Genomic DNA, 25,542 nt, shown 5'->3' with positions numbered 1-25,542 from the left:
TACCAAGTAATACAATTCCTAGGTCATAGAGTAGATCTATTTTTTACCTTTCAAGGAACCCAGGTACTGTTTTCCAAAGTGGCTGCTCTAGTTTCTATTGCCACCAACAGTGTAAGAGGGTTCCCCTTTCTCCGCATCTTTGCCAATATCTGTTGTTTCCTGTATTGTTAATTTCAGCCATTCTGGCAGGTGTGAGGTGGTATCTCATCATGATTTTGATTTGTATATCTCTGATGATGATTGATGTTGAGCATCTTTTCTTGTGTCTGTTAGCCATCTGGATGTCTTCTTTGGAAAAATGCCTATTCATGCCTTTTGCCCATTTCTTCACTGGATTATTTGTTTTTTGGGTGTTGAGTTTAATAAGTTCTTTATATATTTTGGATACTAACCCTTTATCTGATGTCATTTGCAAATATCTTCTCCCATTCTGTCAGTTGCCTTTTAGTTTTGGTGATTGTTTCCTTCACTGTGCAGAAGCTTTTTATCTTGATAAGGTCCCAATAGCTCATTTTTGCTTTTGTTTCCCTTGCCTCAGGAGACACATCTAGAAAAAAAAAGTTGCCACAACAGCTGTCACAGATATTATTGCCTGTGGTCTCTTTTGGGATTTTTATTTTATGCAAAAATTCTAATTCAAAGGGGCACATGCACCCAAATATTTATTGCAGGTCTATTGACAACAGCCAAAGTATGGAAAGAGCCCAAATGTCCATTGATGGATAAATGGATAAAGAAGATGTAGTATATATACAATGTAATATTACTTAGCAATCAAAAAGAATAAAATCTTGCCATTTGCAACTACATGGATGGAACTAAAAGGTACTATGCTAATGAAATTAGTCAGTCAGAGAAAGACAAATATCATACGAATTAACTCATATGAGGAATTTAAGGTACAAAACAGATAAACATAAGGGAAGGGAAGCAAAAATAATATAAAAACGAGGAGGGGGACAAAACATAAGAGACTCTTAACTATAGGGAACAGAAGATTGCTGGAGGGATTGTGGGAGGGGGAGATGGGCTAAATGGGAAAGGGACATTAAGGAATCTGCTGGAAGCTGAGCTATCCCCACTTGAGTGGCAAAGCCCGGGCTGTGGACGGATTGGTGACTGCAAGGTAGCCCACCGACAGTGAAGCTTCTTGTACTCCTGCTTTTAGGTAGTTTGGCCTTAAAACTACCCGGGGTATTGTCTGTTGGAGAATTGCCCTTGACAGGCCCTCTGGGAAAAGAACCAGTAGGAAAGAAAATAAGGTTCCGCAAGAAATTGTGTGGCCTTACGTTTAGCCCTTACCATCCCCTATGGATGGACGCCTCATACCTTTGCCAGCAAAAAGGGCCTGTATAAGAGAGACATATGGATTTGAAAGCCCCACTCCGGTAACTAAGGAGTATATCTATGGACACAGGTCACTCTAACCCCTAGGCCCACTTGGCCCCCAGGAGGCATTCCAGATGATGATTGAACCTAGTCGGTTAAAGTACAGAATGGTTCATCGGTTGCTAGGTGCACTGTCTCTCTGAGAATGTATAAAGCATGGGTTTCTAAGGCCCTCTTGGCCCCCTTTCTGACACCTCAGACCCAGGCGAACACTTTTGTTCTTCAAAACCACAAATGGCTCAGGGAAACAACTAAGAGGTCATGTCCTTGTAACTGTTCCACTTGAGGTGTTGAGAGATAAATGATCTTTCGTGAAAACAGCAAAGCAAATACTTTATAAATTATAGATAAACATAGATACATAATAAAAACAATAAAAGAAATTAATCAATAAGCAAAGGGCAGGAGGTAACGTTATGACAAAACAATCATGATGTTCCTTTTTGGGTGATTATACAAAGGAACAATTTTAGAATTGGGTAATGTTAGAAAAACATAGATGACGTATGTTACAAGAAAATCACTAGTATATATAATGCCACGTTTACTGCTATAAATCGGCCAGTTCAACACGCTGCTGTTGTTTATGTCCATTTTTATTTAAGTTTTTTATTTTAGTTTTTTATTTTAGTTTTTTATTTTTATTTTTGTTTTAGTTTTGTTTTATTTTCACTTTTTCGCCGACGCTATTCATCCTTCGGGAACCCCTGGACCTGCTGGAGCTGGACTCCAGCAGGAATCTACTCCTAAAATCATTGCACTATATGCTAACTAACTTGGATGTAAATTAAAAATAAATAAAGTAAATAATAATAAAAATACAGAAGGACTATAAATAAATGAAAAGACTCAACTTCAAAAAAAAGAAGTCCAAACTTTGTGATAAGTAGATCAAAAAGCAGCTATATTGCCTATCTTGTGAAAGTACCATTTTTCTTATTCCATCTTGTTATTACAAATGATATAAGAAATCAAAATTATTTTCTCTAAGAAACTGATCATATAACATCAAGTTTGTTATAAAAATTCACAATCTAGGGAGAATCCTATATATTTTTGTTTTATAAACAGGAAAGGAAAACTATTAAGCATTACCTAATGAAAGCTTGTTTGGTGGATTAATGAGCACATAATTAACTCACTTAAAGCTGAATATTAATTGATATATAGATTGATTAGAATAAAATTATTTTTAAATTGAGAAAGGCTGCCCTACATTTGAATTTCTTATCTTCTTTTAACAACAGAACTAGAGCTGAAATACTTTAAGTCTTAGACTGTGTTTTACTTGCCCAAACATCATAAATTTCTACTTACCTATTACTTTGTTTAAATCTAATTGAAGTATTAGATCACTAATTGATGGATTAATTGCTGGAATATCTGCCATATCTGGAAGTTCTGAGGCTACTTCATTTTTGACTGGAATAATAACAGATTGCCAAATTAGTTGATTTAAAACTAAAATTTTATTTACAGTAAAATTATAGCACATAAAATCAATTAGAAATATTTTACCATATAGTTATTCAGCCTTATTTTTTAAGCTCGTTCATTTGTTTGTTTGTTTGTTTGTTTATTTATTTTTAGCATGAGCAGGGGAGGGGCAAAGAGAGAGAGAGAGAGAGAGAATCCCAAGCAGGGTCTGTGCTGTCAGTGCAGAGCCTGATTTGGGGCTCTATCTCATGAGCCTGAGATTATTACCTGAGCTGAAATTAAGAGCTGGACCCTTAACTGAGCCATCTGAGGTGTCTCTAGCCTTATTTTTTTGTTTTGTTTTTATTTAAATTCCAGTTAGTTAATATTAGTTTCAGGTGTACAATTTAGTGATTTAACACTTACATACAACACTCTGTGCTCATCACAAGTACACCCCTTAACCTTATTTACTTCACAATTTAACATGCATTATCCAATTGAATACAAACATGTCTAATAATTTTTAAAACTTTATCAAATATTTACCATATGTCAGATAATATACTAAGCATTTTTCAAATATCATCTCTTTTAATCCTCACAATAATTCTAGGAAGTAGGTACTTCATTCCCATCTAATAGATAAGGGAAGTAGAGCTGAGAAAGATTACGAATATTTTGGAAATTCATATTCTCAAGTGCAAAATCTTGAAATGAATTTTGTTCTTTTAGAATCCAAAACCTAGTCTCTAGGTAGTAGACTCAAAGGTCTACCAGGACTAAGCATGCAATGTGAGTGAAATGACCTGGTGATGTTTGGAGTGGCATGAATAACAGAAGTGAAATGGAGAGTATACATTTATTAAAAATAAAAAGCTATTACTCCAATTGACTGTTACAAATGCAGGCCTGGTGTTCCTGGGTCATCAACATTCTCAAGGGAATCCAGAAATGTAGATATTTGCAAGGGATTCCAAGATTGTAAAATATTTTCAAGTAATAAAAAAGTTTTATGCATGTTTGTAGGACAAAGGAAATCATCAGCTATTGTCACAAAAGAATTACCTAATTTTAGAAAAGAATTAATTCTAACATATGGGTAGGATTTAAGAGCCAATAACTAGGTTATATTTCTTTGTTAAACATCATTATTTACCTATATATACCAGTATATCTATCATCTAGTAACAGGAAAATAAGATTTAAAATCTTGAGGAAATCAGCACTTCCAAAAACAATACCAATGAGCAAAATATACCAGAAAAAATGGAAAAAACAATTAAAAATTAAAATTCACAATTAAGCTAACCTTTTCAAAAGTTACAGGCCCACATATTTTAATGTGTGGGCTTCTTTATATTACATCCTATGCCATAGCACATAAAAAGAGAATTTATTTTTACAAAGTCAAAATAGTCACTGCAAGGGTATTAACATTGACAGACATAATTGGCATAGGGATATAAAAATACTACACAGAAAAAAATATATATAATATAAATTAATTTATAGTAATTTCATAGCAGGTCTTCAAATACTTGTATGTGTGATACACTTATAGTATATCTCAATTCAGACTACCTGCATTTAAAGTGCTCAATATTCATATGTGGCTAGTGGCGGCCACATTAACAGTACTGATTTAGAATAAAAATGCAAAAATCTTAAATTAATAAGTAAGGAAATAGAATTGAGAATTATTAAAAAAACAGCATGGCATCATCTAGTAGGGTTTATTCCCAAAATACAAGCTAGGTCATCTATAATATAGTTATTATAATAATGGTTCTCAAGAGAAATGATGGAAGATTATCTTAAGGTAAATATAACTTACAAAACTTAAACATACATTCCTTTTTAAATTTCCCCAAATTTATAGAGATATAATCGCCATATAAAATTGTATAAGTTTAAGGTTTACAGTTTAATAATTTGACACACTTATATATTGCAAATTGAATACCACAATGTTAACATGTCTACCACCTTACATATATGCATAAAATAGATACATATATTAGCACATATATAAACAAGTATATGTAATAAGTATATATAAATATACACTGTTTAGTCTTTAATATATAAAATATATAATATAAATAAAATATATTACATTTATAGTGACAACATTTAAGATGTACTTTCCTAGGAATTTTCCAGTATAGAGTATGGCTACCTATAGTCACCATGCTGTATATTACATCGCAAGAACTTATTAATCTTATAAATTGAAGTTTGTAATCTTTGACCAACATTTCCCCATTTCTCCTACTCTCAGGCCCCTGGCAACCACTATTATACTCTATGGTTCCATGAGTTAGCACTTTGTGATGACATATATAAATGGGATAATACAGTACTTGACATTCCTGTTTGACCTATTTCACTTAGCATAATAGTTTCAAGGTCTATCCATGTTGTTTCAAAGAAAATTTTCTTTTTTATGGCTGAATAATATTCCACTTTATATATTTACCACATTTCCTTTATCCATTTATTTGCCAAAAAGATACATAGATTTTTTCTTTATCTTGGCTAAGGTGAATAATGCTGCAATGAACGTGGGAGTGCAGATATCTCTTTAGGGTTCTGATTTCATTTTCTTCAGATACATACCTAGAAGTTAGAATGCTCAATCACACAATAATTCTATTTATTTTATTTTATTTATTTATTTTTTAGTAACCTCCATATTGTTTTCCATTGGAGGTATCAATTTACATTCCCACCAAAGGTGCATACAGGTTCCCTTTTCTCCACATCCTCACCAGCGCTTGTTATTTTTTATCTCCTTAATAATAACCATTCTAACAGGTGTGAGATAATATCTTATTGTGATTTTGATATGTATTTCCTTGACAATTAGTTACATTCAGTATCTTTTCACCTACCTGCTTGTGATTTGAATGTTTTCTTTGGAAAAATGTATACATTCAGGTCCTCTACCCAGTTTTAATTGGATTAGTGTTAATGCTATTGAGTTATATGATATATTTTAGATATTGACCTCTTATACAATATGCAGTTTATAAATATTTTTTCCTATTCTTCAGGTTTCCTTTTCATTTTGCTGATTGTTTCTTTTGCTGTGCAGATTTTAAGTTTGGTTAGTCCTACTTGCTTTTGTTGCTTGTGCCTTGGGTATCTTACCTAAAAAGTCATTGCCAAAATCAATATCAAAGAGCTTTTTCCCTGTCTTCTAGGAGATTCTTCTAAACTGTCACAGTTTATTCTTTAATCCATTTTATGTTGATTTTTGTATATAAGGGATCAATTTTATTCTTTTTCATGTGGATATTCATGTTTTTCAACACAATTTATTTCCTCATTGAGTATTCTTGGCTTCCTTGCATAATATTAGTTGACTGTATCTGGCATAGGTTTATTTCTGAACTCTTGGTTCCATTACATTTGTCTATGTGACTGTGTTTTATGCCAGTTTTGATTACAATAATTTTGTAGTATATAGTTTAAAATCAGGAAGACTGATGCCTGGAAATTTGTTCTTCTTTCTTAAGATAGCTTTGGCTATTTGTAGATTTCTTTCCTTCTTTCTTTCTTTCTTTCTTTCTTTCTTTCTTTCTTTCTTTCTTCTTTCTCACACAATTTTTATGATATATTTTCTATTGCTGTGGAATTGCCATTCATAGTGACCACATTAAATCTATAGATGGCTTTGGGTTGTATGGGTATTTTAACAATATTAATTCTTCTGGGTTTTAAGGAAAGATGACAGCTGAGTAGGAGGACCCTGGGCTCACTTCTTCCCACAAATACAACTTAAATAACTACCAAACATCCTAAATATTCCAGAAATCAACCTGAAGATTGACAGAACAAATTCATAAGAGGGAAGAAAAAGCCCATATAAAAGAAGGTAGGAAGTATGCAGAATTGGTTTAGGGGAGAAATGAATTATGGGTGTTGCAGACGGGAGGGAGCTGTGGTTACAGAGAAGGTTGAGAGAGAGAGGAAACACATGAGATTGCACAAGGAGAATGTTTTCCCAAATCCACTGGCTTGGAAAATTAGAGGGGCTGAATTTTGTGAGTTATTGCAATCAGTGTACTTAAAGCCTGGAAAGTTGTTTTTTTTTTAATATTTATTTATTTTTGAAAGAGAGAGAGAGTGAGAACCAGTGGTAGAGGGACATAGAGAGCGGAACAGAGGATCCTAAGTAGGCTGCCAGCTGATAGCAGAGAACCCAAAACAGGGCTCAGACTCATGAACTGTGAGATGGTGACCTGAGCCAAATTCAAACACACTTAACCGACTTAGCCACCAGGTGTCCTTAGAGCCTAGAGTTTTAAAGGTCAGTGGGCTTTGCTGGCAAAGAGCTCAGAGGACGCTGCACTGCTCCTGGAGAGAAGGCAGGGGAACAACCTGGAGGCAGACAACTTGGAAACAGTGATCAGAAGAACACCTGGGGCACAGAGGAGAGATTATTTGCTTTTCTCAGAGTGTGTCAGTGAGAGGCAGCACTCACGGTGACACCTCTCCAGGAACAAAGGAATTGGCTGGCACAATTTCCCAATTTCCTTCCCTCAGCATACCTGTGGGAAGCAGCACAGCATTGACACTGGCTGCCTAACTTTATACACCAAGCCCTATGCTGGTGGGACTGCCGTTCTCAGTTGAACTTGCCTTAGACAGTGTGGTGGGTCCCTCCCCCAGAAACCAGTACAAATCTCTGCCCATACCATGTCTCCCAACCAGAGGGTTCTGTAGGCTTTCAGTTCTGGTAGAGTGTCTGGCCTTCAGGTTTTCAGTTCTGGTGGTGTCAGGCCTCATTTCACAAACAGACCAAGCACACCTGGTTAAAACCCACTACATTCAGGCAAAGGACCAAACACTGCCCACAGCAGGCAAGGAGAGTCTCTTCAGATGACAGAGCAACCAAAACACAACAGCAAAGTACACACAACACACAGTAGGGACATTTCCAGAAGTGACAGGCCCTGGGCAATACATGACCTCTTATTCATAATGTCACAAGTAGTAGACATAACTGGCTTTTCTAACAAACAGAACAGGGCAGAGACTGAGACAAAGTGCCAGGATGGAGGTATTCATCCCAAATGCAAGAGCAAAATACAGCCATGGCCAGAGATCTAAGCAAAACATATAGAAGTAACATTCCTAATGGAGAATTTAAAGCAACAAGCATAAGGATACTCACTAGGCTTGAGAAAGGAAGACATGAATAAGACCCATACCACAGAGATAAAAGAGGTAAAAAAAAAATCATTCAAGATTAAGACTGCAATAAGCAAATTAGAAACATGCTTGAGGCAGAGGAATGAATTATTAACAACAGAAGACAAACTATTAGAAATTAATGAAGTTGAACTGAAAAGAGAAAGAAGAATTATGCAACATAAGTATAGACTTAGGAAATTCAGAGACTCCATCAAACATAATAACATTTGTATAATAGGAGTTCCCAAAGAAGAGCAAGAAGAGGGGGCAGAAAATTTATTTGAAGAAATAATAGCTGAAAACTTCCCTAATCTTGGGAAGGAAACAGATATCCAGATCCAGGAGACACAGAGAACTCCCATCAAAAGCAACAAAAGAGACCAACACCAAGACATATTGTAATTAAATTTACAAAATATAGTGATAAAGAAAAAAACCTTAAATGCAGCAATACAAAAGAAATCCTTAACTTACAAGGGAAGACCCATAAACCTAGCTGTAGATTTCTCAACAGAAACTTGGCAAGACAGAAGGGAGTGACATGATATATTCAAAGTGCTGAATGGGAAAAATCTGCTGCCAATAATATTCCACCAGCAAGTCTACAATTCAGAATAGAAGGAGAGGTAAAGAGTTTCCCAGACAAACAAAAACTAAAGATGTTTGTGAGCAATAAAGCAGCCCTCCGGAAATATTAAAGGGGACTCTTTGATAGGAAAGGAGAGACTAAGAGTGACAAAACAAGAAAGGATCAGAGAAAATATCCAGAAATGATGACAAAACAACTAACAAAATCACAATAAACACATATATATTAGTAATTACTTTTAATGTAAATGGGTTAAATGCTGCAATCAAAAGACATAGGGTGTAAGAGTAGATTAAAATCAAGACCAACCACATGCTGCCTACAAGAGACTCATTTTAGACCTAAAGACACCTGTACATTGAAAGAAAGGGGATGGAGAAACATCTACCACACAAATGGATATCAAAAAGAGTAGCAATACTTCTATTAGACAAACTAGACTTTAAAACAAAGACTGTAACAAGAAACAAAGAAGGGCACTACACAATACAACAAGAAGATCTAACATTGTGAATATATATGTACCAAGCATGGGAACACTGAACCACATAAAATTATAACAAACTATTGCAATAATAGGAGGGGAGTTTAACACCTCATTTACATCACAGGACAAATCATCTAAACATAAAATCAACAAAAAGCAATGGCTTTGAATTATTTTCAATTGCACATAAAACGTTCTCCAGAATAGATCACATATTAGGTCACAAAACAGGCCTGAATAAAATACAAAACCTTTGAAGTCATACCATGCACCTTTTCTGACCATAACACTATGAAACTAGAAGTCAATCACAAGAAAAAAATCTGGCAAGATCAAAAATACATGCAGATTAAACAACATGCTACTAAAATACTAATGGATCAAACAGAAAATAAAAAAAGAAAAAAAAGTACATGAACTTTTTCCCATTGGATATTATTTCCTTGTTTGTCAAAAATCAATTAACTATATAGTTGTGGGTTCATTTCTGGGTTTTCTATTCTGTTCTTTTGATCTATGTGTTTGTTTTTGTGCCATTATCATACTGCTTTGATCAATATAACTTGAAGCCTGGAGTTGTGATTCCTCCATTTTTGCTTTTGTTTTACCAAATTGTTTTGGCTATCTGGAGTCTTTTGTGGTTCTATACAAATTTTAGAATTGTTTGTTATAGCTCTGTGAAAAATGTTAGTGGTATTTTGATAAGGATTGCATTAAATGTATATTTTAGATTTATTTTGGGAAATAAATACATTTTAAAAATATTTGTTCTTCCAGTAAATGAGATGGGTTGTTTTTCCATTTATTTGTGTCATCTTCAATTTCTTTCATTAGTGTTTTATCATTTTCACAGTATAGATCTTTTACCTCTGGTTAGGTTTATTCCTATACTCTGTCCACCTGTGTTGTTTCTTAAATCACTACATTGTTTACCTGAAACTAAGTTTACCTGAAACTTGCACCGTAAGTTAACTAAGTGGAATTTGAATAAAAACTTAAAAAACAAAACAACCCATTTTCAATTGCACCAACAAAAGGAATAAAATTCCTAGGAATAAACTTAGCCAAGAAGGTAAAAGACCTTCACTACAAAAACCATAAAACATTGATAAAAGTAACTGAAGACGACACAAGTAATGATGCTCCACTCAAATTGGGAGAACTAATATTGTTAATTTAAATGTCCATACCATGCAAAGTAATCAACCAATTCAATGAAATCCCTATCAAAATACAAATAGCATTTTCACAGGACTAGGAGAAAGTATCTTAAAATTTGTATGGAACCACAAAAGAGAGAATATCAAAGCAATCTTGAAAAATAAAACAAAGCTGGAGGTATCACAATCCCAGATTTCAAGATACACTACAAATTGTAGTAATCAAGACAGTATAATATTGGCTCAAAAATAGACACATGGATCGCTAGAACAGAATAAAAAGTCCAGAAATAAACCCACTCTTTTATGGTCAATTAGCCTATGACAACAGAAGCAAGAATATCCAATGGGCAGAAAGAATGTCTTCAACAAATGGTGCTGGAAAACCTGAACAGCTACATGCAAAAGAGAGAATTTGGACTACTCTCTCTCACCATACACAATACACCCAAAATAGATTCGAGACCTAAATGTAGACCTGAAACTGTAAAATTCCTAGAAGAAAACAGGCAGTAATCTCTTTGACATTAGCCATAGAAACATTTTTTTTAGACATATCTCCTCAGACAAGGGAAAGAAAAGCAAATTTAAGCTGTTGGACTATAACAAATAACAACTTTTTACAACAAAGGAAATCATCAACAAAACAAAAAGTCACTCTACTGATTTGGAGAAGATATTTGCAAATGTTATATCTGATACAGGGTCAATATCCAAAATATATAAAGTATTTATACAACTCAATACCAAGAAAACAAATAATCCAATTAAAAGTGGGCTCGGAACATGAACAAATATTTTTCCAAAGAAGACATACAGATGGCCAACAGACACATGAATAGATGCTCAACATCACTAATCATTAGGAAATTGTAAATCAAAGCCACAATGAGATATCATCTCACATCTGTCACAATGGCTTAAGTCAAAAAATACAAGAAACAAAACGTGGTAGTGAGGATGTGGAGAAAAAGGAACCCTTGTTCACTGTTGGTAGGTATACAAGTTGGTGCAGTCACCATACAAAACAATTTGGAGGTTCCTCAAAAAATTAAAAATCCAATAATTCCACTATTGGGCTTATTTGCACTCCTATGTTTATTGTAGTATTATTTGAAATATCCAAAATATGGAAGTAACCCAAGTGTGCATCAAATGATGAATGGATAAAGAGATGGCACGCACACACGCGCACACACACACACACGATGGAATATTGTTCAGCTATAACAAGAATGAAATCTTGCCATTTGAAACAATATGGATGGATCTAGAGGTTATTGCAAAGTGAAATATGTCAGTCAGAGAAAGACAAATACCATATTATTTCACTCATATGTGGATTTTAAGAAACAAAACATGCAAGCAAAGAAAAAAGAGATAAATAAAAACTAGATTCTTAAACATAGAGAACAAACTTGTGGCTGCCTTGGGGAGGGGTGGGTGGATGGGTGAAATAGTTGAAGAGGATTAAGAGTATACTAATTGTGATGAACAGTGAATAATGCATAGAATTGTTGAACTATTTTATTGTACACCTAAAATTAATAAAATGCTGTATGATAATTATAATTGAATTAAAAATATACATATTAACAAAAAAAGAATGAGTCTTGGGTTTGGGACATTTCTTACCAAGAGAGATAGTACCCATACAAACTGTGTGAAAATTATCTTTCCTTTTTTGTGCACTCAATGAATGATTAATATGTCTTTGGAGTTTGTGGGTCATATGGAACCTGGACAACTCCAGTGTTTTATCTGTCCTCTGCCCAGATGGGACTGTTCCTTCTACTGTGGCACAGGAGGAATGTACATAGGAAAACTGCTTGCCATCAGCCACTGGAAAAGACTCACTGACCATGGAACACTAAGCTGCACTACTGAAGCTAATCTTGCTTAGTCTCTCTATGTACGTAAAGTGTTGTTCCGTTCAGTGCTTGACTGCATTGTGTTTTCATTAGCAACTCTCATGTCAAATGACATGGAAAAAACTGTTTGCAGTTCTTCTCTGGGTTTAGTAACTGGTGAACAGTACCCTATACCCTTGGGATTAATAACCAGTATTCTATATTTTACTGATCTAATGTTTCCTTTTTCAGTCATAAAACTCATAAGACTCATCATAGTTAGATGAGTCCTTCCTTTTTTTCTTGGTTGTCCAGCTAAAAGTTTGTAAATTTATTTTATGTTTTAAAAAATCCAATTCTTTGTTTTATTGATTTGTTTTTATTGTCTTTCCAGTTTCTGTTTCATTTATTTCAGCTATCATTTTTATTATTTCCTTCCTTCTGCTAATTTGGGGCTTCAAATATCTGCTAATTTGGGGCTTCAAAAAAATTTGGGGCTTCTTCTTTTACTAATTCCTTGTAGAATAAAGTTAAATTATTCATTTCAGATCTTTCTTTTCTCCTAATGTAAATATCTACAACTCATAAGTTTTTGTACGTTGTTTTTCATTTTTATTGGTCTCAAGATGCTTTCTGATTTACCTCTTGATTGGTTGTGCAGGAGTGTGCTGCCTAATTTTCATATACTTGTAAAATTTTCCAATTTTTCCATTATTGATTGTTATCTTCATACTATTCTGGTCATTAAAAATATTTAATATGATTTCTTAAATTTGTAGCCCAACATATGATCTATCCTGAAGAATGCTTCCTGTGTTCTTAAGAATAATGTGTATTCTGCGCCAGAGTGGTCAAAATGAACAAATCAGGACACTATAGATGCTGCCGAGGATGTGGAGAAACAGGAACCCTCTTGCACTGTTGGTGGGAATGCAAATTGGTGCAGCCATTCTGGAAAACAGTGTGGAGGTTCCTCAGAAAATTAAAAATAGACCTACCCTATGACCCAGCAATAGCACTGTTAAGGATTTACCCAAGGGATACAGGAGTACTGATGCATAGGGGCACTTGTACCCCAATGTTTATAGCAGCACTCTCAACAATAGCCAAATTGTGGAAAGAGCCTAAATGTCCATCAACTGATGAATGGATAAAGAAATTGTGGTTTATATACACAATGGAGTACTACGTGGCAATGAGAAAGAATGAAATATGACTCTTTGTAGCAACGTGGATGGAACTGGAGAGTGTGATGCTAAGTGAAATAAGCCATACAGAGAAAGACAGATACCATATGTTTTCACTCTTATGTGGATCCTGAGAAACTTAACAGAAACCCATGGGGGAGGGGAAGGAAAAAAAAAAGAGGTTAGAGTGGGAGAGAGCCAAAGCATAAGAGACTCTTAAAAACTGAGAACAAACTGAGGGTTGATGGGGAGTGGGAGGGAGGGGAGGGTGGGTGATGGGTATCGAGGAGGGCACCTTTTGGGATGAGCACTGGGTGTTGTTTGGAAACCAATTTGACAATAAATTTCATATATTGAAAAATAAATAAATAAATAATTTACACCCTTTAAAAAAAAGAATAATGTGTATTCTGTTGCTTTTATATGTAATGTTCTGTATATGTCTGTTAGGTATATTTGGTTTACAGTGTTATTTAAGTCCTTATTTTCTGTATCTATCCAATGTCGGAAGTAAGGTATTGAAGCCCCTTACTGTATTGTATCTCTATGTATTTCTCCCTATAAAATTTTTCTTCATATCTGCTTTAGTATAAAGGTATGTACATGTATAATTATTATTATATCTTCTTTCTAAAATTACCCCTTTCTCACTATTCACTGACCTTCTTTGTGTATTTGGACCAATTTCAACTGAAAGTCTATAAATGTAGCCACTCTTGTTCTGATTTCTTCTGCTTGACATTTGTGTGGAGTTTTCCATCAATTTACTTTGGGCTGATGAGTATCCTTAAAGCTAAAGTGAGTCTCTTGTAGGCAGCATATTGATGGATTTTTAAAAATCCATTCATCCAGTCTCTGCTTTTTGACTGTATATTTTAGTCCATTTATGTTTAAAGCAGTTATTGAGAAGTAAGTTCTTGTTTCAATTCTATTATTTTCCTGCTGTCTCTCTTTTTAAAGTTTTATTTAAATTCCAGTTAGTTAACATACAGTGTAACATTAGTTTCAGGTGTACAATATAGTGATTGAACACTTCAGTATAACACCGGGTGCTCACCACAACAAGTGATTCCCACCCACCTATTTAATCCCCATCACCTATTTAACCGATCCCCTCACCCACCTCTGATAATCGTTAGTTTGTTCTCTGTAGTTAAGAGTCTGTTTTCTGATTTGCCTCTCTTTTTTCCTTTTGCTCATCTGTTTTGTTTCTTAAATTCCACATATACAAGTGAAATATGGCATTATGTCTTTCTCTAACTTATTTTGATTAGCATAATACCTTCTTGCTCCATCCTAAATATTAATCAGCAGTTAAATTCAATTCTACCAATAATAAAATGTGTTATATTATTAGTGTACATTTTGAAACTGTACAGAAAAAGGACATATATTTCCTTTTTTAAATTCTTTAAATGTTTTTATTTAGTTTTGAGAGAGAGGGAGAGAGAGAGAGAGAGAGAGAGAAGGGGAGGGGCAGAGAGAGGGAGACACAGAATCCACAGCAGGCTCAAGGCTCCAAGCTATTAGCACAGAGTTTGACACGGGGCTCGAACACACTATCCGTGAGATCATGACCTGAGCTGAAGTTGGACGCTTAACCAACTGAGCCACCCAGGCGCCCCACATGACATATATTTCTATGGAATAAAATGCACACATGAAAATAAGATTAACGGTTAACTCTTAAGGGACAAAAGGTAACTTGAAATCATGGTGACAGTCAAATGATGGGGATTAGGTGGGTATGTTTAGTTTTACATGTAATATTCTAATGTTAAGATGAAGAATACAGTATATAATATTTATGTACCCACAAAGATAGATAAGTGATACATAGATGAAGAAGATGATGATGATGATGACTGACAGATAGATAGATAGATAGATAGATAAATAGATAGATAGATAGATAGGTAGATAGATAGATAATAGACAGATAAATAGACAAAATAAAGGCCTAGAAGCCATTGAGGCAACAGAGGCTAGTTTCTGGGTCTGGGTGGTAAGCATATTAGTTATTGCTGTTTTCTTTGTACAATTTGTATTGTTCATTTGCCATAATAATAAAAGATAACATTAAGATGAGCATGTCTGGAGTAAAGATTAGTTTTTTTTTAAAATATTGAGTTCTTGGAGCCTGTGGATTCCAAAATACCTACTGCATAGTCAGGTATGACTGTATAGAGAAGGATGTCCAGCCAGCATTGTACATGCAGCTGAGATTTAACTAAAAGTTCTAGAACTGGCTCCACTTTCTATAATTCAGAGGGCTTTACCCAAATTTACCCTGATATAATGAGTGAGCAATTGTGAGGAAAAGAAAATGGGCCTTTAGAATTGAGGATTATAAAGTGAAATAATAATTAAATAATCACTAAAATCAATATATAAATAGTGTTAATGAATACAGACTTTAAAACAAATTCCTAGTAGAAAAAGAAATCCTACATTCAAATCTTGGCTCTTCTTAGAATCTATGTGATTATATTAGTTAAGTCATTTAACCATTTTAAGTTTTCTTTAATCCTCTATCTATAAAATGGGATCCCATAGTATCTGGTGCATAGTAAACATCTCAATAAATTGTAACTATTGCAATTGCTACTTTTATAAAGGGAGGGTAAGAAAAAGATAAGGCTAGATAGGTCTAATTAAAATGATTAAGATAAATTGAGTTCTATAATAAAGGCAGAAGAAATCTGTTGAGATGACATATAATGAATTTTTCTTTTTAGTTTTATGTTGATAAAAATATCTGTAATTAAGCAATGAGAATCATGACCTATATCAATATTTATTTAGCCTAGTATATGTACTATTATATGTTTTGTTATCTATCATGTTACTGACATTATATAAACTTTCTTTTCTTAGACTCTGGGACGTTATAGTGTTATTTTTAAAGATCCATTCTTTTTGCTATATAAAAATTATGACAGGAAATATGATTATTACCTAGCCTTCTTTTAAAATATGCTTATATAAAATCTCAGGGAGGAGCTAAAGTGGTTGAGTAGGAGGACCTTAGGTTTGCCTCATCCCTTGAACACAGCTAGATGAATATCAAGTCATTCTGACTACACAAGAAATCAATCTGGAAACTGAAAGAACGAACTGCACAAATAGAGGGAGAGAAAAGGTCATATCCTGGAAGGTAAGAGGTGTGGAGACATGGTTTGGAGGAGAAATGGATCATGGGTGCTGCAGAGGGAGGGAAACCTGGTCATGGAGAGAGGAGAGAGGGAGAGAGAAAGAGAGAGAGAAGGAAGAGGAGGAGGAGGAGGAGGAGGAGGAGGAGGAGGAGAGAGGAGCACAGAGGGGATTGGACAAGGAAAAACTTTTCCAAAAACACTGACTGGGAAAGTGAGAAGGGCTGATTATCAAGAGTTTTACAACCAGCTGGACCCAAAGACTGGAGTTTTAGAGGTCTGTAGCATGGCTGGTGTGGAACCCTGAGGGCACTGCAATGCCCCTATGGAAAAAGAGGGCAAATAGACCACAGTGTGACCTGTGGTTACCCTGGGGTCACCAGGGAACATCCCAGCATATATAGAAGAGGTGGCATTGACTTTCTAGGGATAAAAGAGCCAGTGGGTACCATTTACCACCCCTTCACCTCAGGATATGTGCAGAGACACCTGCTGAGGGTGGCTAACCTGCACACTGGCTTTTTGTTGTGATTTACTTCAAACTCCATACCTCTGGTGCTTTGGTGAAACTTTCCTTCTGGAACAAACTTGAGCAACCCCAGAGTGGTGAGATCCTCCCCCAGAGCAACAGCAGAGGTCCTCACCATGACAGGTCCATAAAGTTTGGATTTTAAAAACTCTACCAGACTGCGTGGGATAGACCCCAAGGGTCTACCAGGAGGGCAGATGGCCCAGACCCAGACAGGTTGAAGGCAGCAATCTGAGTGATGCCTGTGACACACAAGGAATATTGCCCTTCTGAGAGGGCTTCTCAAAGGTGCCAGCTTCCCTCTCTTGGGACTGAGGAGCTTGCTGGTGCCAGTTACCTCTCCCACCCATTAGCATATACTAACCTCAGTAAACAGCACAGCACCAACAGTGGCAGCCTAAACCATTTATGCCAAGCTCCACCCCCTGCACTGTGCAGGTGCTGCTTTTTGTGGCCAACTGTACCTGATAACAAGAGCAGTGGGTTCTTCCCCCAGAAGACCAGCACAACCCCTCTGCCCACCCCCAACAGGCACATGTTCACTGACTATAGAGTTCTACAAAGCTTCAGCTCTAGTGGAAATAGCATTAGGTCTCTTAACAAGCAGACCAGAGTACAACTAGTAAAAACTCACCACTCTGGCCAAGGTCCACTCTCCCCCCAGCAGGCAAGTAGAAACTGCATTGGACTGACCTGAGAGAAAGAAAAGCCAAAAAACAGCAGCAGAGTTCACATAGCATACACCAGAGACACCTCCTAAAGTGCCAGGCCCTGGACACTAAAAGACCTCTTCTTCATAAAGCCACTACTTTCAGGATCAGGAAATATAACAGGTTTTCATAACACAAAGATGAAGACAGAGACCTAGACAAAATGCAAAGATGGAGGAATTCATCTCCAAAGAAAGAACAAGAAATGGCTATGTCCAGGGATCTAATATAAACAGATATAAGTAATATGCATGATCCAGAATTTAAAAAAAACTTTTTAATGTTTATTTATTTTTGAGAGACAGAGACAGAACATGTGCTGGGGAGGGGCAGAGAGAGAGAAGACACAGAATCTGAAGTAGGCTCCAGGCTGTGAGCTGTCAGCACAGAGCCTGATGTGGGGCTCGAACTAACAAACTGTGAGATCATGACCTGAGCTGAAGTTGGACACTTAACTGACTGAGCCACCCAGGAACCCCTGCATGATCCAGAATTTAAATCAACAATCATAAAGATAATAGCTGGGCTTGAGAAAATCATAGAAGACTCCGGAGAGTATCTTACCACAAAGAGAAAAAACTTAAAAATTAGGCAAAAACAAAAATACAATAATCAAGATTCAAAAATGACTAGATATTATAACCACAAGGGTGAAGTAAGAGAGCAAGGAATAAATGATATAGAAGATAAAATATGGAGAAATGAAGCTGAAAAAAAGAGGGAAATAAAAATATTGGATCATGAATGTAGACTTAGAAAACTCAGTGACTCCATAAAACATAATAACATTCATATTGTATAGGTTCCAGAAGAGAAGTAAAAGTTGGCAGAAGGCTTATATGAGAAAATTATAGCTTAAAACATCCTAATCTGGGGAAAGAAACAGACATCCAAATCTGGAAGGCACAGAGAACTCCCATCAAAATCAACAAAAGCTGGTTAACACCAAGACATATCATAAAGTTGCAAAATATAGAGGTAAAGAAAAAATCCTAAAAGCAACAAGACAAAAGAATTCCCTTCTTACAAGGGAAGTAAATAAGGTTAGCAAAAGATCCCTCCTCAGAAACATGGCAGGCAAGAAGGGAGTGGCAGACAATATTCAACGTGCTGAAAGGGAAAAATCTGGAACCAAGAATATTCTACCCAGGAAGGCTGTCATTCAGAATAGATGGAGAGATGAAGCATTTCCCAGACAAACACAAACTAAAGGAGTTCGTGACTACTAAACCAGCCCTGCAGGAAACATTAATAGGCATTCTTTGAGTGGAAAGAAAAACCAAAAGCAACAAAAACTAGAAAGTAACAGAGAAAATCTCCAGAAACAATTACTTGAAAATAATACAATTACATTAAATTAATATTTATCAATAATTATTCTTAATGTAAATGGAATAAGTGCTCCAATGAAAAGACATAGAGTTTAGGAATGGATAAAAAAATGAAAACAAAAAAAACAAAATGCTGCCTACCAGAGACTCATTCTAGAACTGAAGACGCCTACAGATTGGAAGTGAGAGGCTGAAGAATAATTTAGCATGCTAATGGACATCAAAAGAAAGCCAGAGTAGCCATACTTATATCAGACAAACTAGATTTTAAGCCAAAGACTGTAGCAAGAGATGAAGAGGGACACTGTATCATAATAAAGGCTTCTATCAAAAAAGATCTAACAATTGCAAATATTTATGCCCCCAACTTAGAAGAACCCAAATATATGAAACAATTAATAAAAACATAAAGGAACTCGTTGATAATAATAGAATAAGAGTAGGTGACTTTAATATCCCACTAACATCAAGTAAAGATCATTTAAGCAAAAAATCTATAAGGAAACAATGGCTTTGAATGATACATTGGACCAGATGGACTTAAAAGATATAGTCAGAACATTTCATCCTAAAGCAGCAGAATACACATTCTTTATAAGTGCCCATGGGACATTCTTCAGAACAGATCACATTCTGTGTCACAAATCAAGCATAAATAGTAAAAAAAAGAAGACTGAGATCATATCATATATATTTTCCAACTACACCTCTATGAAACTTCAAGTCAACCATAAGAAAAAATTTGGAGAGACCACAAATACATGGAAGTTAAAGAACATCCTACTAAAGAATGAATGGGACAATCAGGAAATTAAAGAAGAAATAAAAAATACATGGAAACAAACGAAAATGAAAAAATGATAGTCTAAAACCTTCAAGATGCAGCAAAAGCAATTATAAGAAGGAAGTGTATAGCAATATAGGCTCACTTCAAGAAGCAAGAAAAATCTCAAATACACAACCAAACCTTACACTTAAAGAAGCTAGAAAAGCAACAAGAAATGAAGCCTAGGGCCAGCAGAAGAAGGGAAATAATAAAGATTAGAGATGAAATAAATGTATAGAAACAAACAAAAAAGCAAAACAGTAGAACAGATCAAGGAAACCAGGAGCTGGCTCTTTGAAAGAATTAATAAAATTGATAACTCTAGCCAGATTTATCCAAAAAAAGGAGAAAGAACCCAAATAAAAATCACTAAAGAGACGGGGAGATCACAACCAACACCACAGAAATACAATTATAAAAGAATATTATGAAAAATTATATGTTAATAAATTGAGTAATCTGGAAGAAATGGATAAATTCCTAGAAAGATATAAACTACCAGAAAAAAACACGAAGAAATAGAAAATTTGAACGGCCCAATAATCAGCAAAAATATTGAATCAGTAATCAAAAATCTCCCAACAAGCTGAAGTCCAGGGCCCGATGTCTTCACAGGGGATTTCTACCAATATTTAAAGACGAGTTTAAATCTATTTTTCTTAAATTGTTGCAAAAAAAATAGAAATGGAAGGAAAATTTTCAAATTCATTCTATGAAGTCAGTATTATCTTAATTCCAAAACCAGACAAAGACCCCACTAAAAAAGAGTATTACAGGGGCGCCTGGGTGGCTCAGTCAGTTAAGCATCCGACTTCGGCAAAGGTCATGATCTCGTGGCCTGTGAGTTCAAGCCCTGTGTCAGGCTCTGTGCTGACAGCTCAGAGCCTGAAGCCTGCTCAGATTCTGTGTCTCCCTCTCTCTCTGCCCCTCTCCTGCTCATGCTGTCTCTCTGTCTCTCTCTCTCTCTGTCAAAAATAAACATTTTTTTAAAAAAGTACTGCAGGCCAATATCCTTGATGAACATAGATGCAAAAATTCTAAACAAAATACTAACAAATCAAATCCAACAGTACATTAAAATAATTATTTACCATGATCAAGAGGCATTTATTCACCGGCTACAGGGGTGGTTCAATATTGCAAATCAATCAACGTGGTACACCAAAATAATAAAAGAAAGGATAAGAATCATGATACTCTCAATAGATGCAGAAAAAAACATTTGACAAAATATAGCATCCAGCCTTGATTAGACCTCTCAACAAAGAAAGGACAGAGGAAACATAACTCAACATAATAAAGACCATATGTGAAAGATCCATGGCTAATATCATCTCAAACAGAAAAACTGATAGCTTTTCCCGTATGGTTAGAAATAAGACTGGATGCTCATTCTCACCATTGTTCTTTAACAGTACTGGAAGTTGTAACCTCAGAAATCAGACAACAAAAAGAAATATAAAGCATCCAAATTAGCAAGAAAGGAGTCAAACTTTCACTATTTGCAGATGACATGATATTCTATATAGAAATTGAAAAGACTCCACCACAAAAGTTGCTAGAACTGACACACGAAATCAGTAATGTCACAGGATACAAAGTCAATGTACAGAAATCTGTTGCATTTCTATACACCAACAATGAAGCAACAGAAAGACAATTCAAGGAATTGATCCCATTTACAATTGTACCAAAACCATAAAACATCTAGGAATAAACATAACCTAAGAGGTGATATACCTATACTCTGAAAACTGTAGACTTATGAAAGAAATTGAAGATAACAGAAAGAAATGGAAAAACATTCAAAGCTCATGAATTGGAAGAAAAAATATTGTTAAAATGTCTATACTACCCAAAGTAATCCACACGTTTAATGCAATCCCTATCAAAATAATACCAACATTCTTCACAGAGCTAGAACCAACAATCCAAATGTTGTATGCAACCACAAAGGACCCTGAATAGTCAAAGGAATTTTGAAAAAGAAAATCAAAGCTAGAGGCATCACAATTCCAGACTTCAGGTTATATTACAAAGCTGTAGTGACCAAGACAGCATAGGGGTGTCTGGGTGGTTCAATCAGTTAACGATCCAACTTAGGCTCAGGTCACGATCTCATGGTTTGTGAGTTCGAGCCCGCATCAGTCTCTGTGCTGACAGCTCAGAGCCTGGAGCCCACTTTGGATTCTGTGTCTCCCTTTCTCTCTGCTCCTCCCCTGCTCATGCTCTGTCTCTCTCTCTTCTTCAAAAATAATAAACATTCAAGAAAAACAAAGACAGCATGGTACTGGCACACACACACACACACACACACACACACACACACGCGCACACACACACACACACCATATAGATCAATAGAACAGAATAGGAAACCCATAAATGGACATACACCTATATGGTCAACTAATATTCAACAAAGCAGGAATGAATTTCTAATGGAAAAAAGACAGTCTCTTCAACAAATGGTCTTGGGAAAACTGGACAGCAACATGCAAAAGAAGGAAACTGGACTACTTCCTTAAACCAAACACAAAAATAAATTCAAAATGGATGAAAGGCATAAATGCAACACAGGATACCATCAAAATCCTAGAGGAGAACACAGGCAGCAAACTGTTTGACATCAGCATAACAGCTTCTTACTAGATACATCTCCTGAGGCAAGGGAAACAAAAGCAAACAGGAACCTTTCAGAATTTATCAAAATAAACAAACAAATAAACTTCTGTGCAGGGAAAGAAACAATCAACGAACTTAAAAGGCAACATCTAGAATTGGAAAAGATATTTGTAAATGACATATCTGATAAAGGGTTAGTATCCAAAATCTATAAAGAACTTATAAAAACACCAAAAAAACAAATAACCCGGTTAAAAAACAGGCAGAAGACATGAATAGACATTTTTCCAAAGAAGACATCCATATGGCTAACAGAAACATGAAGATACTCAAAATCATCAGGGAAATACAAATCAAAACTACAATGAGATATCATATCCCACTTGTCAGAATGGCTAAAATTAACAACACATGAAAGAACAGATATTGGTGAGGATGCGAAGATTAAAGGAATCCTCTTACATTGTATGTGGAAATGCAAACTGGTACAGCCACTCTGGAAAAGAGTATAAAGTTCCTCAAATTGTTAAAAATGGAATTTCTTACCATCCATCAATTGTAATACTATATATTTACCCAAAGGATACAAAAATAGTGATTTGAAGGGATACATGCACCCCAGTGTTCACAATAGCATTATCAACAAAAGCCAAATTATGGAAGGAGCCCAAATGTCCATTGACTGATAAATGAATAAAGTAGGCATGTATGTATACACAGTGGTATATTAGCCCTAAAAAAGAATGAAATCTACCATTTGCAATGATGGGGATGGAGGCAGACTATACTGTGAAACAAAATAAGTCAGTCAGAGAAAGACAAATTCCATAAGATTTCACTGATATGTGAAATTTAAGAACAAACAGCTGAACATAGTGGGGAAAAAAGAGAGAGGAAAACCATAAAACAGACTCTTAACTATAGAGAAAAAACTGAGGGTTACTGGAGGGGAGGGTGGCAGGGGGATTGGTTAAATCAGTAATGGGAATTATGAGGGGCATTGGTTGTGATGAGCACTGGGTATTGTATGTAAGTGATGAATCACTAAACTGTATACCTGAAACTAATTCTGCACTGTATGTTAACTAACTGGAATTTAAATAAAAACCTGAAACTAAAAACAAACAAGCAAACAAAATGCAAAAAAAAAAAGGTGTTTATATACTACAACAATATAGTAGAAAAATTCTCACCAGATATAGCAAATAATAATAGCAGATAATTTTATGGAGTTTATGCACTCTTCACCTAAATCCCACAATAACCTTATAATGTGGACACTATGACTAGTCATATTTAATACATGAAGAAACTAGGTTCATGGAGAGACTGACTAATTTACACAGTAAGTGACATAGGTAGGCATAAAAACAGGAAGTCTATCTGCAGCATTTGTACTTTTGAACACTACCTCTGCATTATCTTTCATAAGAATATGGTAGACCTCCCCTAACATAAATAGTCCAAATATCCACAGGAGAATGGGCAAAATTTGTAATACACTTAAAATAAAATAAAATAAAATAAAATAAAATAAAATCATAATAATAATAAAAAACAAAAACCAGACCAATATACAATAAAAATAAATAAATGAAATTTAAAATTATCAACAGTGATTAATCTTACAACTGTTGAACCAAAAGGGCAATTTGCTAAAGAAAAAAGCATATGGCATACTACCATTTAATCATATAAAACAATAAATTCTTTAGAGATGTAAACATATTTAGCAAAAATATAAAGAAATAAATGGGGCTAATAGCCATCTAATTCAGAATGAGAGGCAATAATCTGAGAAGAATGAAGAGGGAAATTCAATATTTTAGATTTATTATATTTATTAAGTGGGACACAGACACGCAAGTGTTCATTGTATTAATTCTTAAAACTTTCTATATTTAAAATAAAAATAACAGAAACAATCTATAATACCTGGATTTTATTTTGTTCATAAGAAGTTTAGAGATAAATTCAATTTTTTATTCTACTAAGAAAAAATTGAAATAGAAATTTTCTAATCCTCTAATAATATCCTACTTTCCTTAATCCATGTTTGAAGAAAACAGAGAAAACCAACAAGCAAGGAATCAAGCAAACAAACAAACAAATAAATAAATAACTTTTTAAAAATTATAAACCAATGTCACAAATTGTAGAAAATCTTGTATACCAATATCAATAGCAAGGCACAGTAGAAGAAAACAAATATTCCTTTTCCCTTTAAAATGATATAACAGTTGCTATCTACACTCAAATATTGAAAAATTTTAAAAAGCTATAAACAATATCTTGAATAAGGTCTACTGGATAATAACCAATATGGTTTAGCATTAAATGATACTTGATAAGAATTGAAATGTGAATAATGGATGAATGTTTTACTTTTAGAATTTAAATAATTATCATTTCTGTATAAAATTCCTAGAAAAGTGTTTTCTAAACTAGTATTCCATGAAACTCTATTCCAAGATGAAAAAAAGGATAGGATTTCTTGGTCAATAGATTTAAGAAATATAGTATAATAATTAGAATATTAAAGACTATAAGAAGTAATAAATGGTACAAATAGCTTTACAACATTTACTAGTTCTGTAGAACTTCAATTTTGGCAATTAATGTTTTAAATATTCAACTTAAAGAAAAATTCAATAATAAAACCATAAATTAAGCTGATCACATTTAGAGCTTCTGGTTGGCTTAGTAGTGCATGCAACTCTTGATCTCATAGTTGGAGTTCAAGCCTGACATTGGATGTACAGATTATGTAAAATATATATATATGTATATATATAGACACATACATACATATATATGTATATATATATGTATGTTATATATACGTATATGTATACATGCATATATGTATATATACGTATATGTATATATATGTATGTATATGTATATATGTGTGTGTGTGTGCAGATATATATATATATATATATATATATATATATATATTTTTTTTTTTTTTTTTTTTAAAGCTGATCACATTTTAGATGTGTTTTTAAATTGTCAAGTAATTTATGTCACCCAATGCTGTGCTTCTGCGTATCAATCCCTCCGGTGGCAGGTCTGACTCCCTC

The 25,542-nt window shown here is 34.6% G+C and overlaps 1 protein-coding gene across 24 annotated transcripts in view; it reads right to left on the bottom strand.

Annotated features, from left to right (window-relative positions):
• LOC122224032 (coiled-coil domain-containing protein 7-like) overlaps positions 1–25,542 on the bottom strand; it is a 233,006-nt gene that overhangs the window by 49,975 nt on the left and 157,489 nt on the right. For 21 of the 24 annotated variants that reach the window (XR_006204633.1, XR_006204632.1, XM_042945283.1 and 18 more), the window contains one exon: positions 2,707–2,811. The exons of the other annotated variants lie outside the window; for them this stretch is intronic. Coding sequence is in view for 19 of the 21 variants with exons in the window: in XM_042945283.1 (XP_042801217.1) it covers positions 2,707–2,811 (105 nt within the window). In the remaining 2 variants the exon portion in view is untranslated. The remainder of the gene's footprint in view (positions 1–2,706; positions 2,812–25,542) is intronic. 24 annotated transcript variants of the gene reach the window in all.

This window comes from Panthera leo, chromosome B4 (genome assembly GCF_018350215.1).
Source record: "Panthera leo isolate Ple1 chromosome B4, P.leo_Ple1_pat1.1, whole genome shotgun sequence".
In the NCBI taxonomy this organism is placed as follows: Eukaryota; Metazoa; Chordata; class Mammalia; order Carnivora; family Felidae; genus Panthera; species Panthera leo.
The sequence above is the reverse complement of the archived record's forward strand: the minus strand, read 5'-3'. Positions and strand labels throughout refer to the sequence as shown.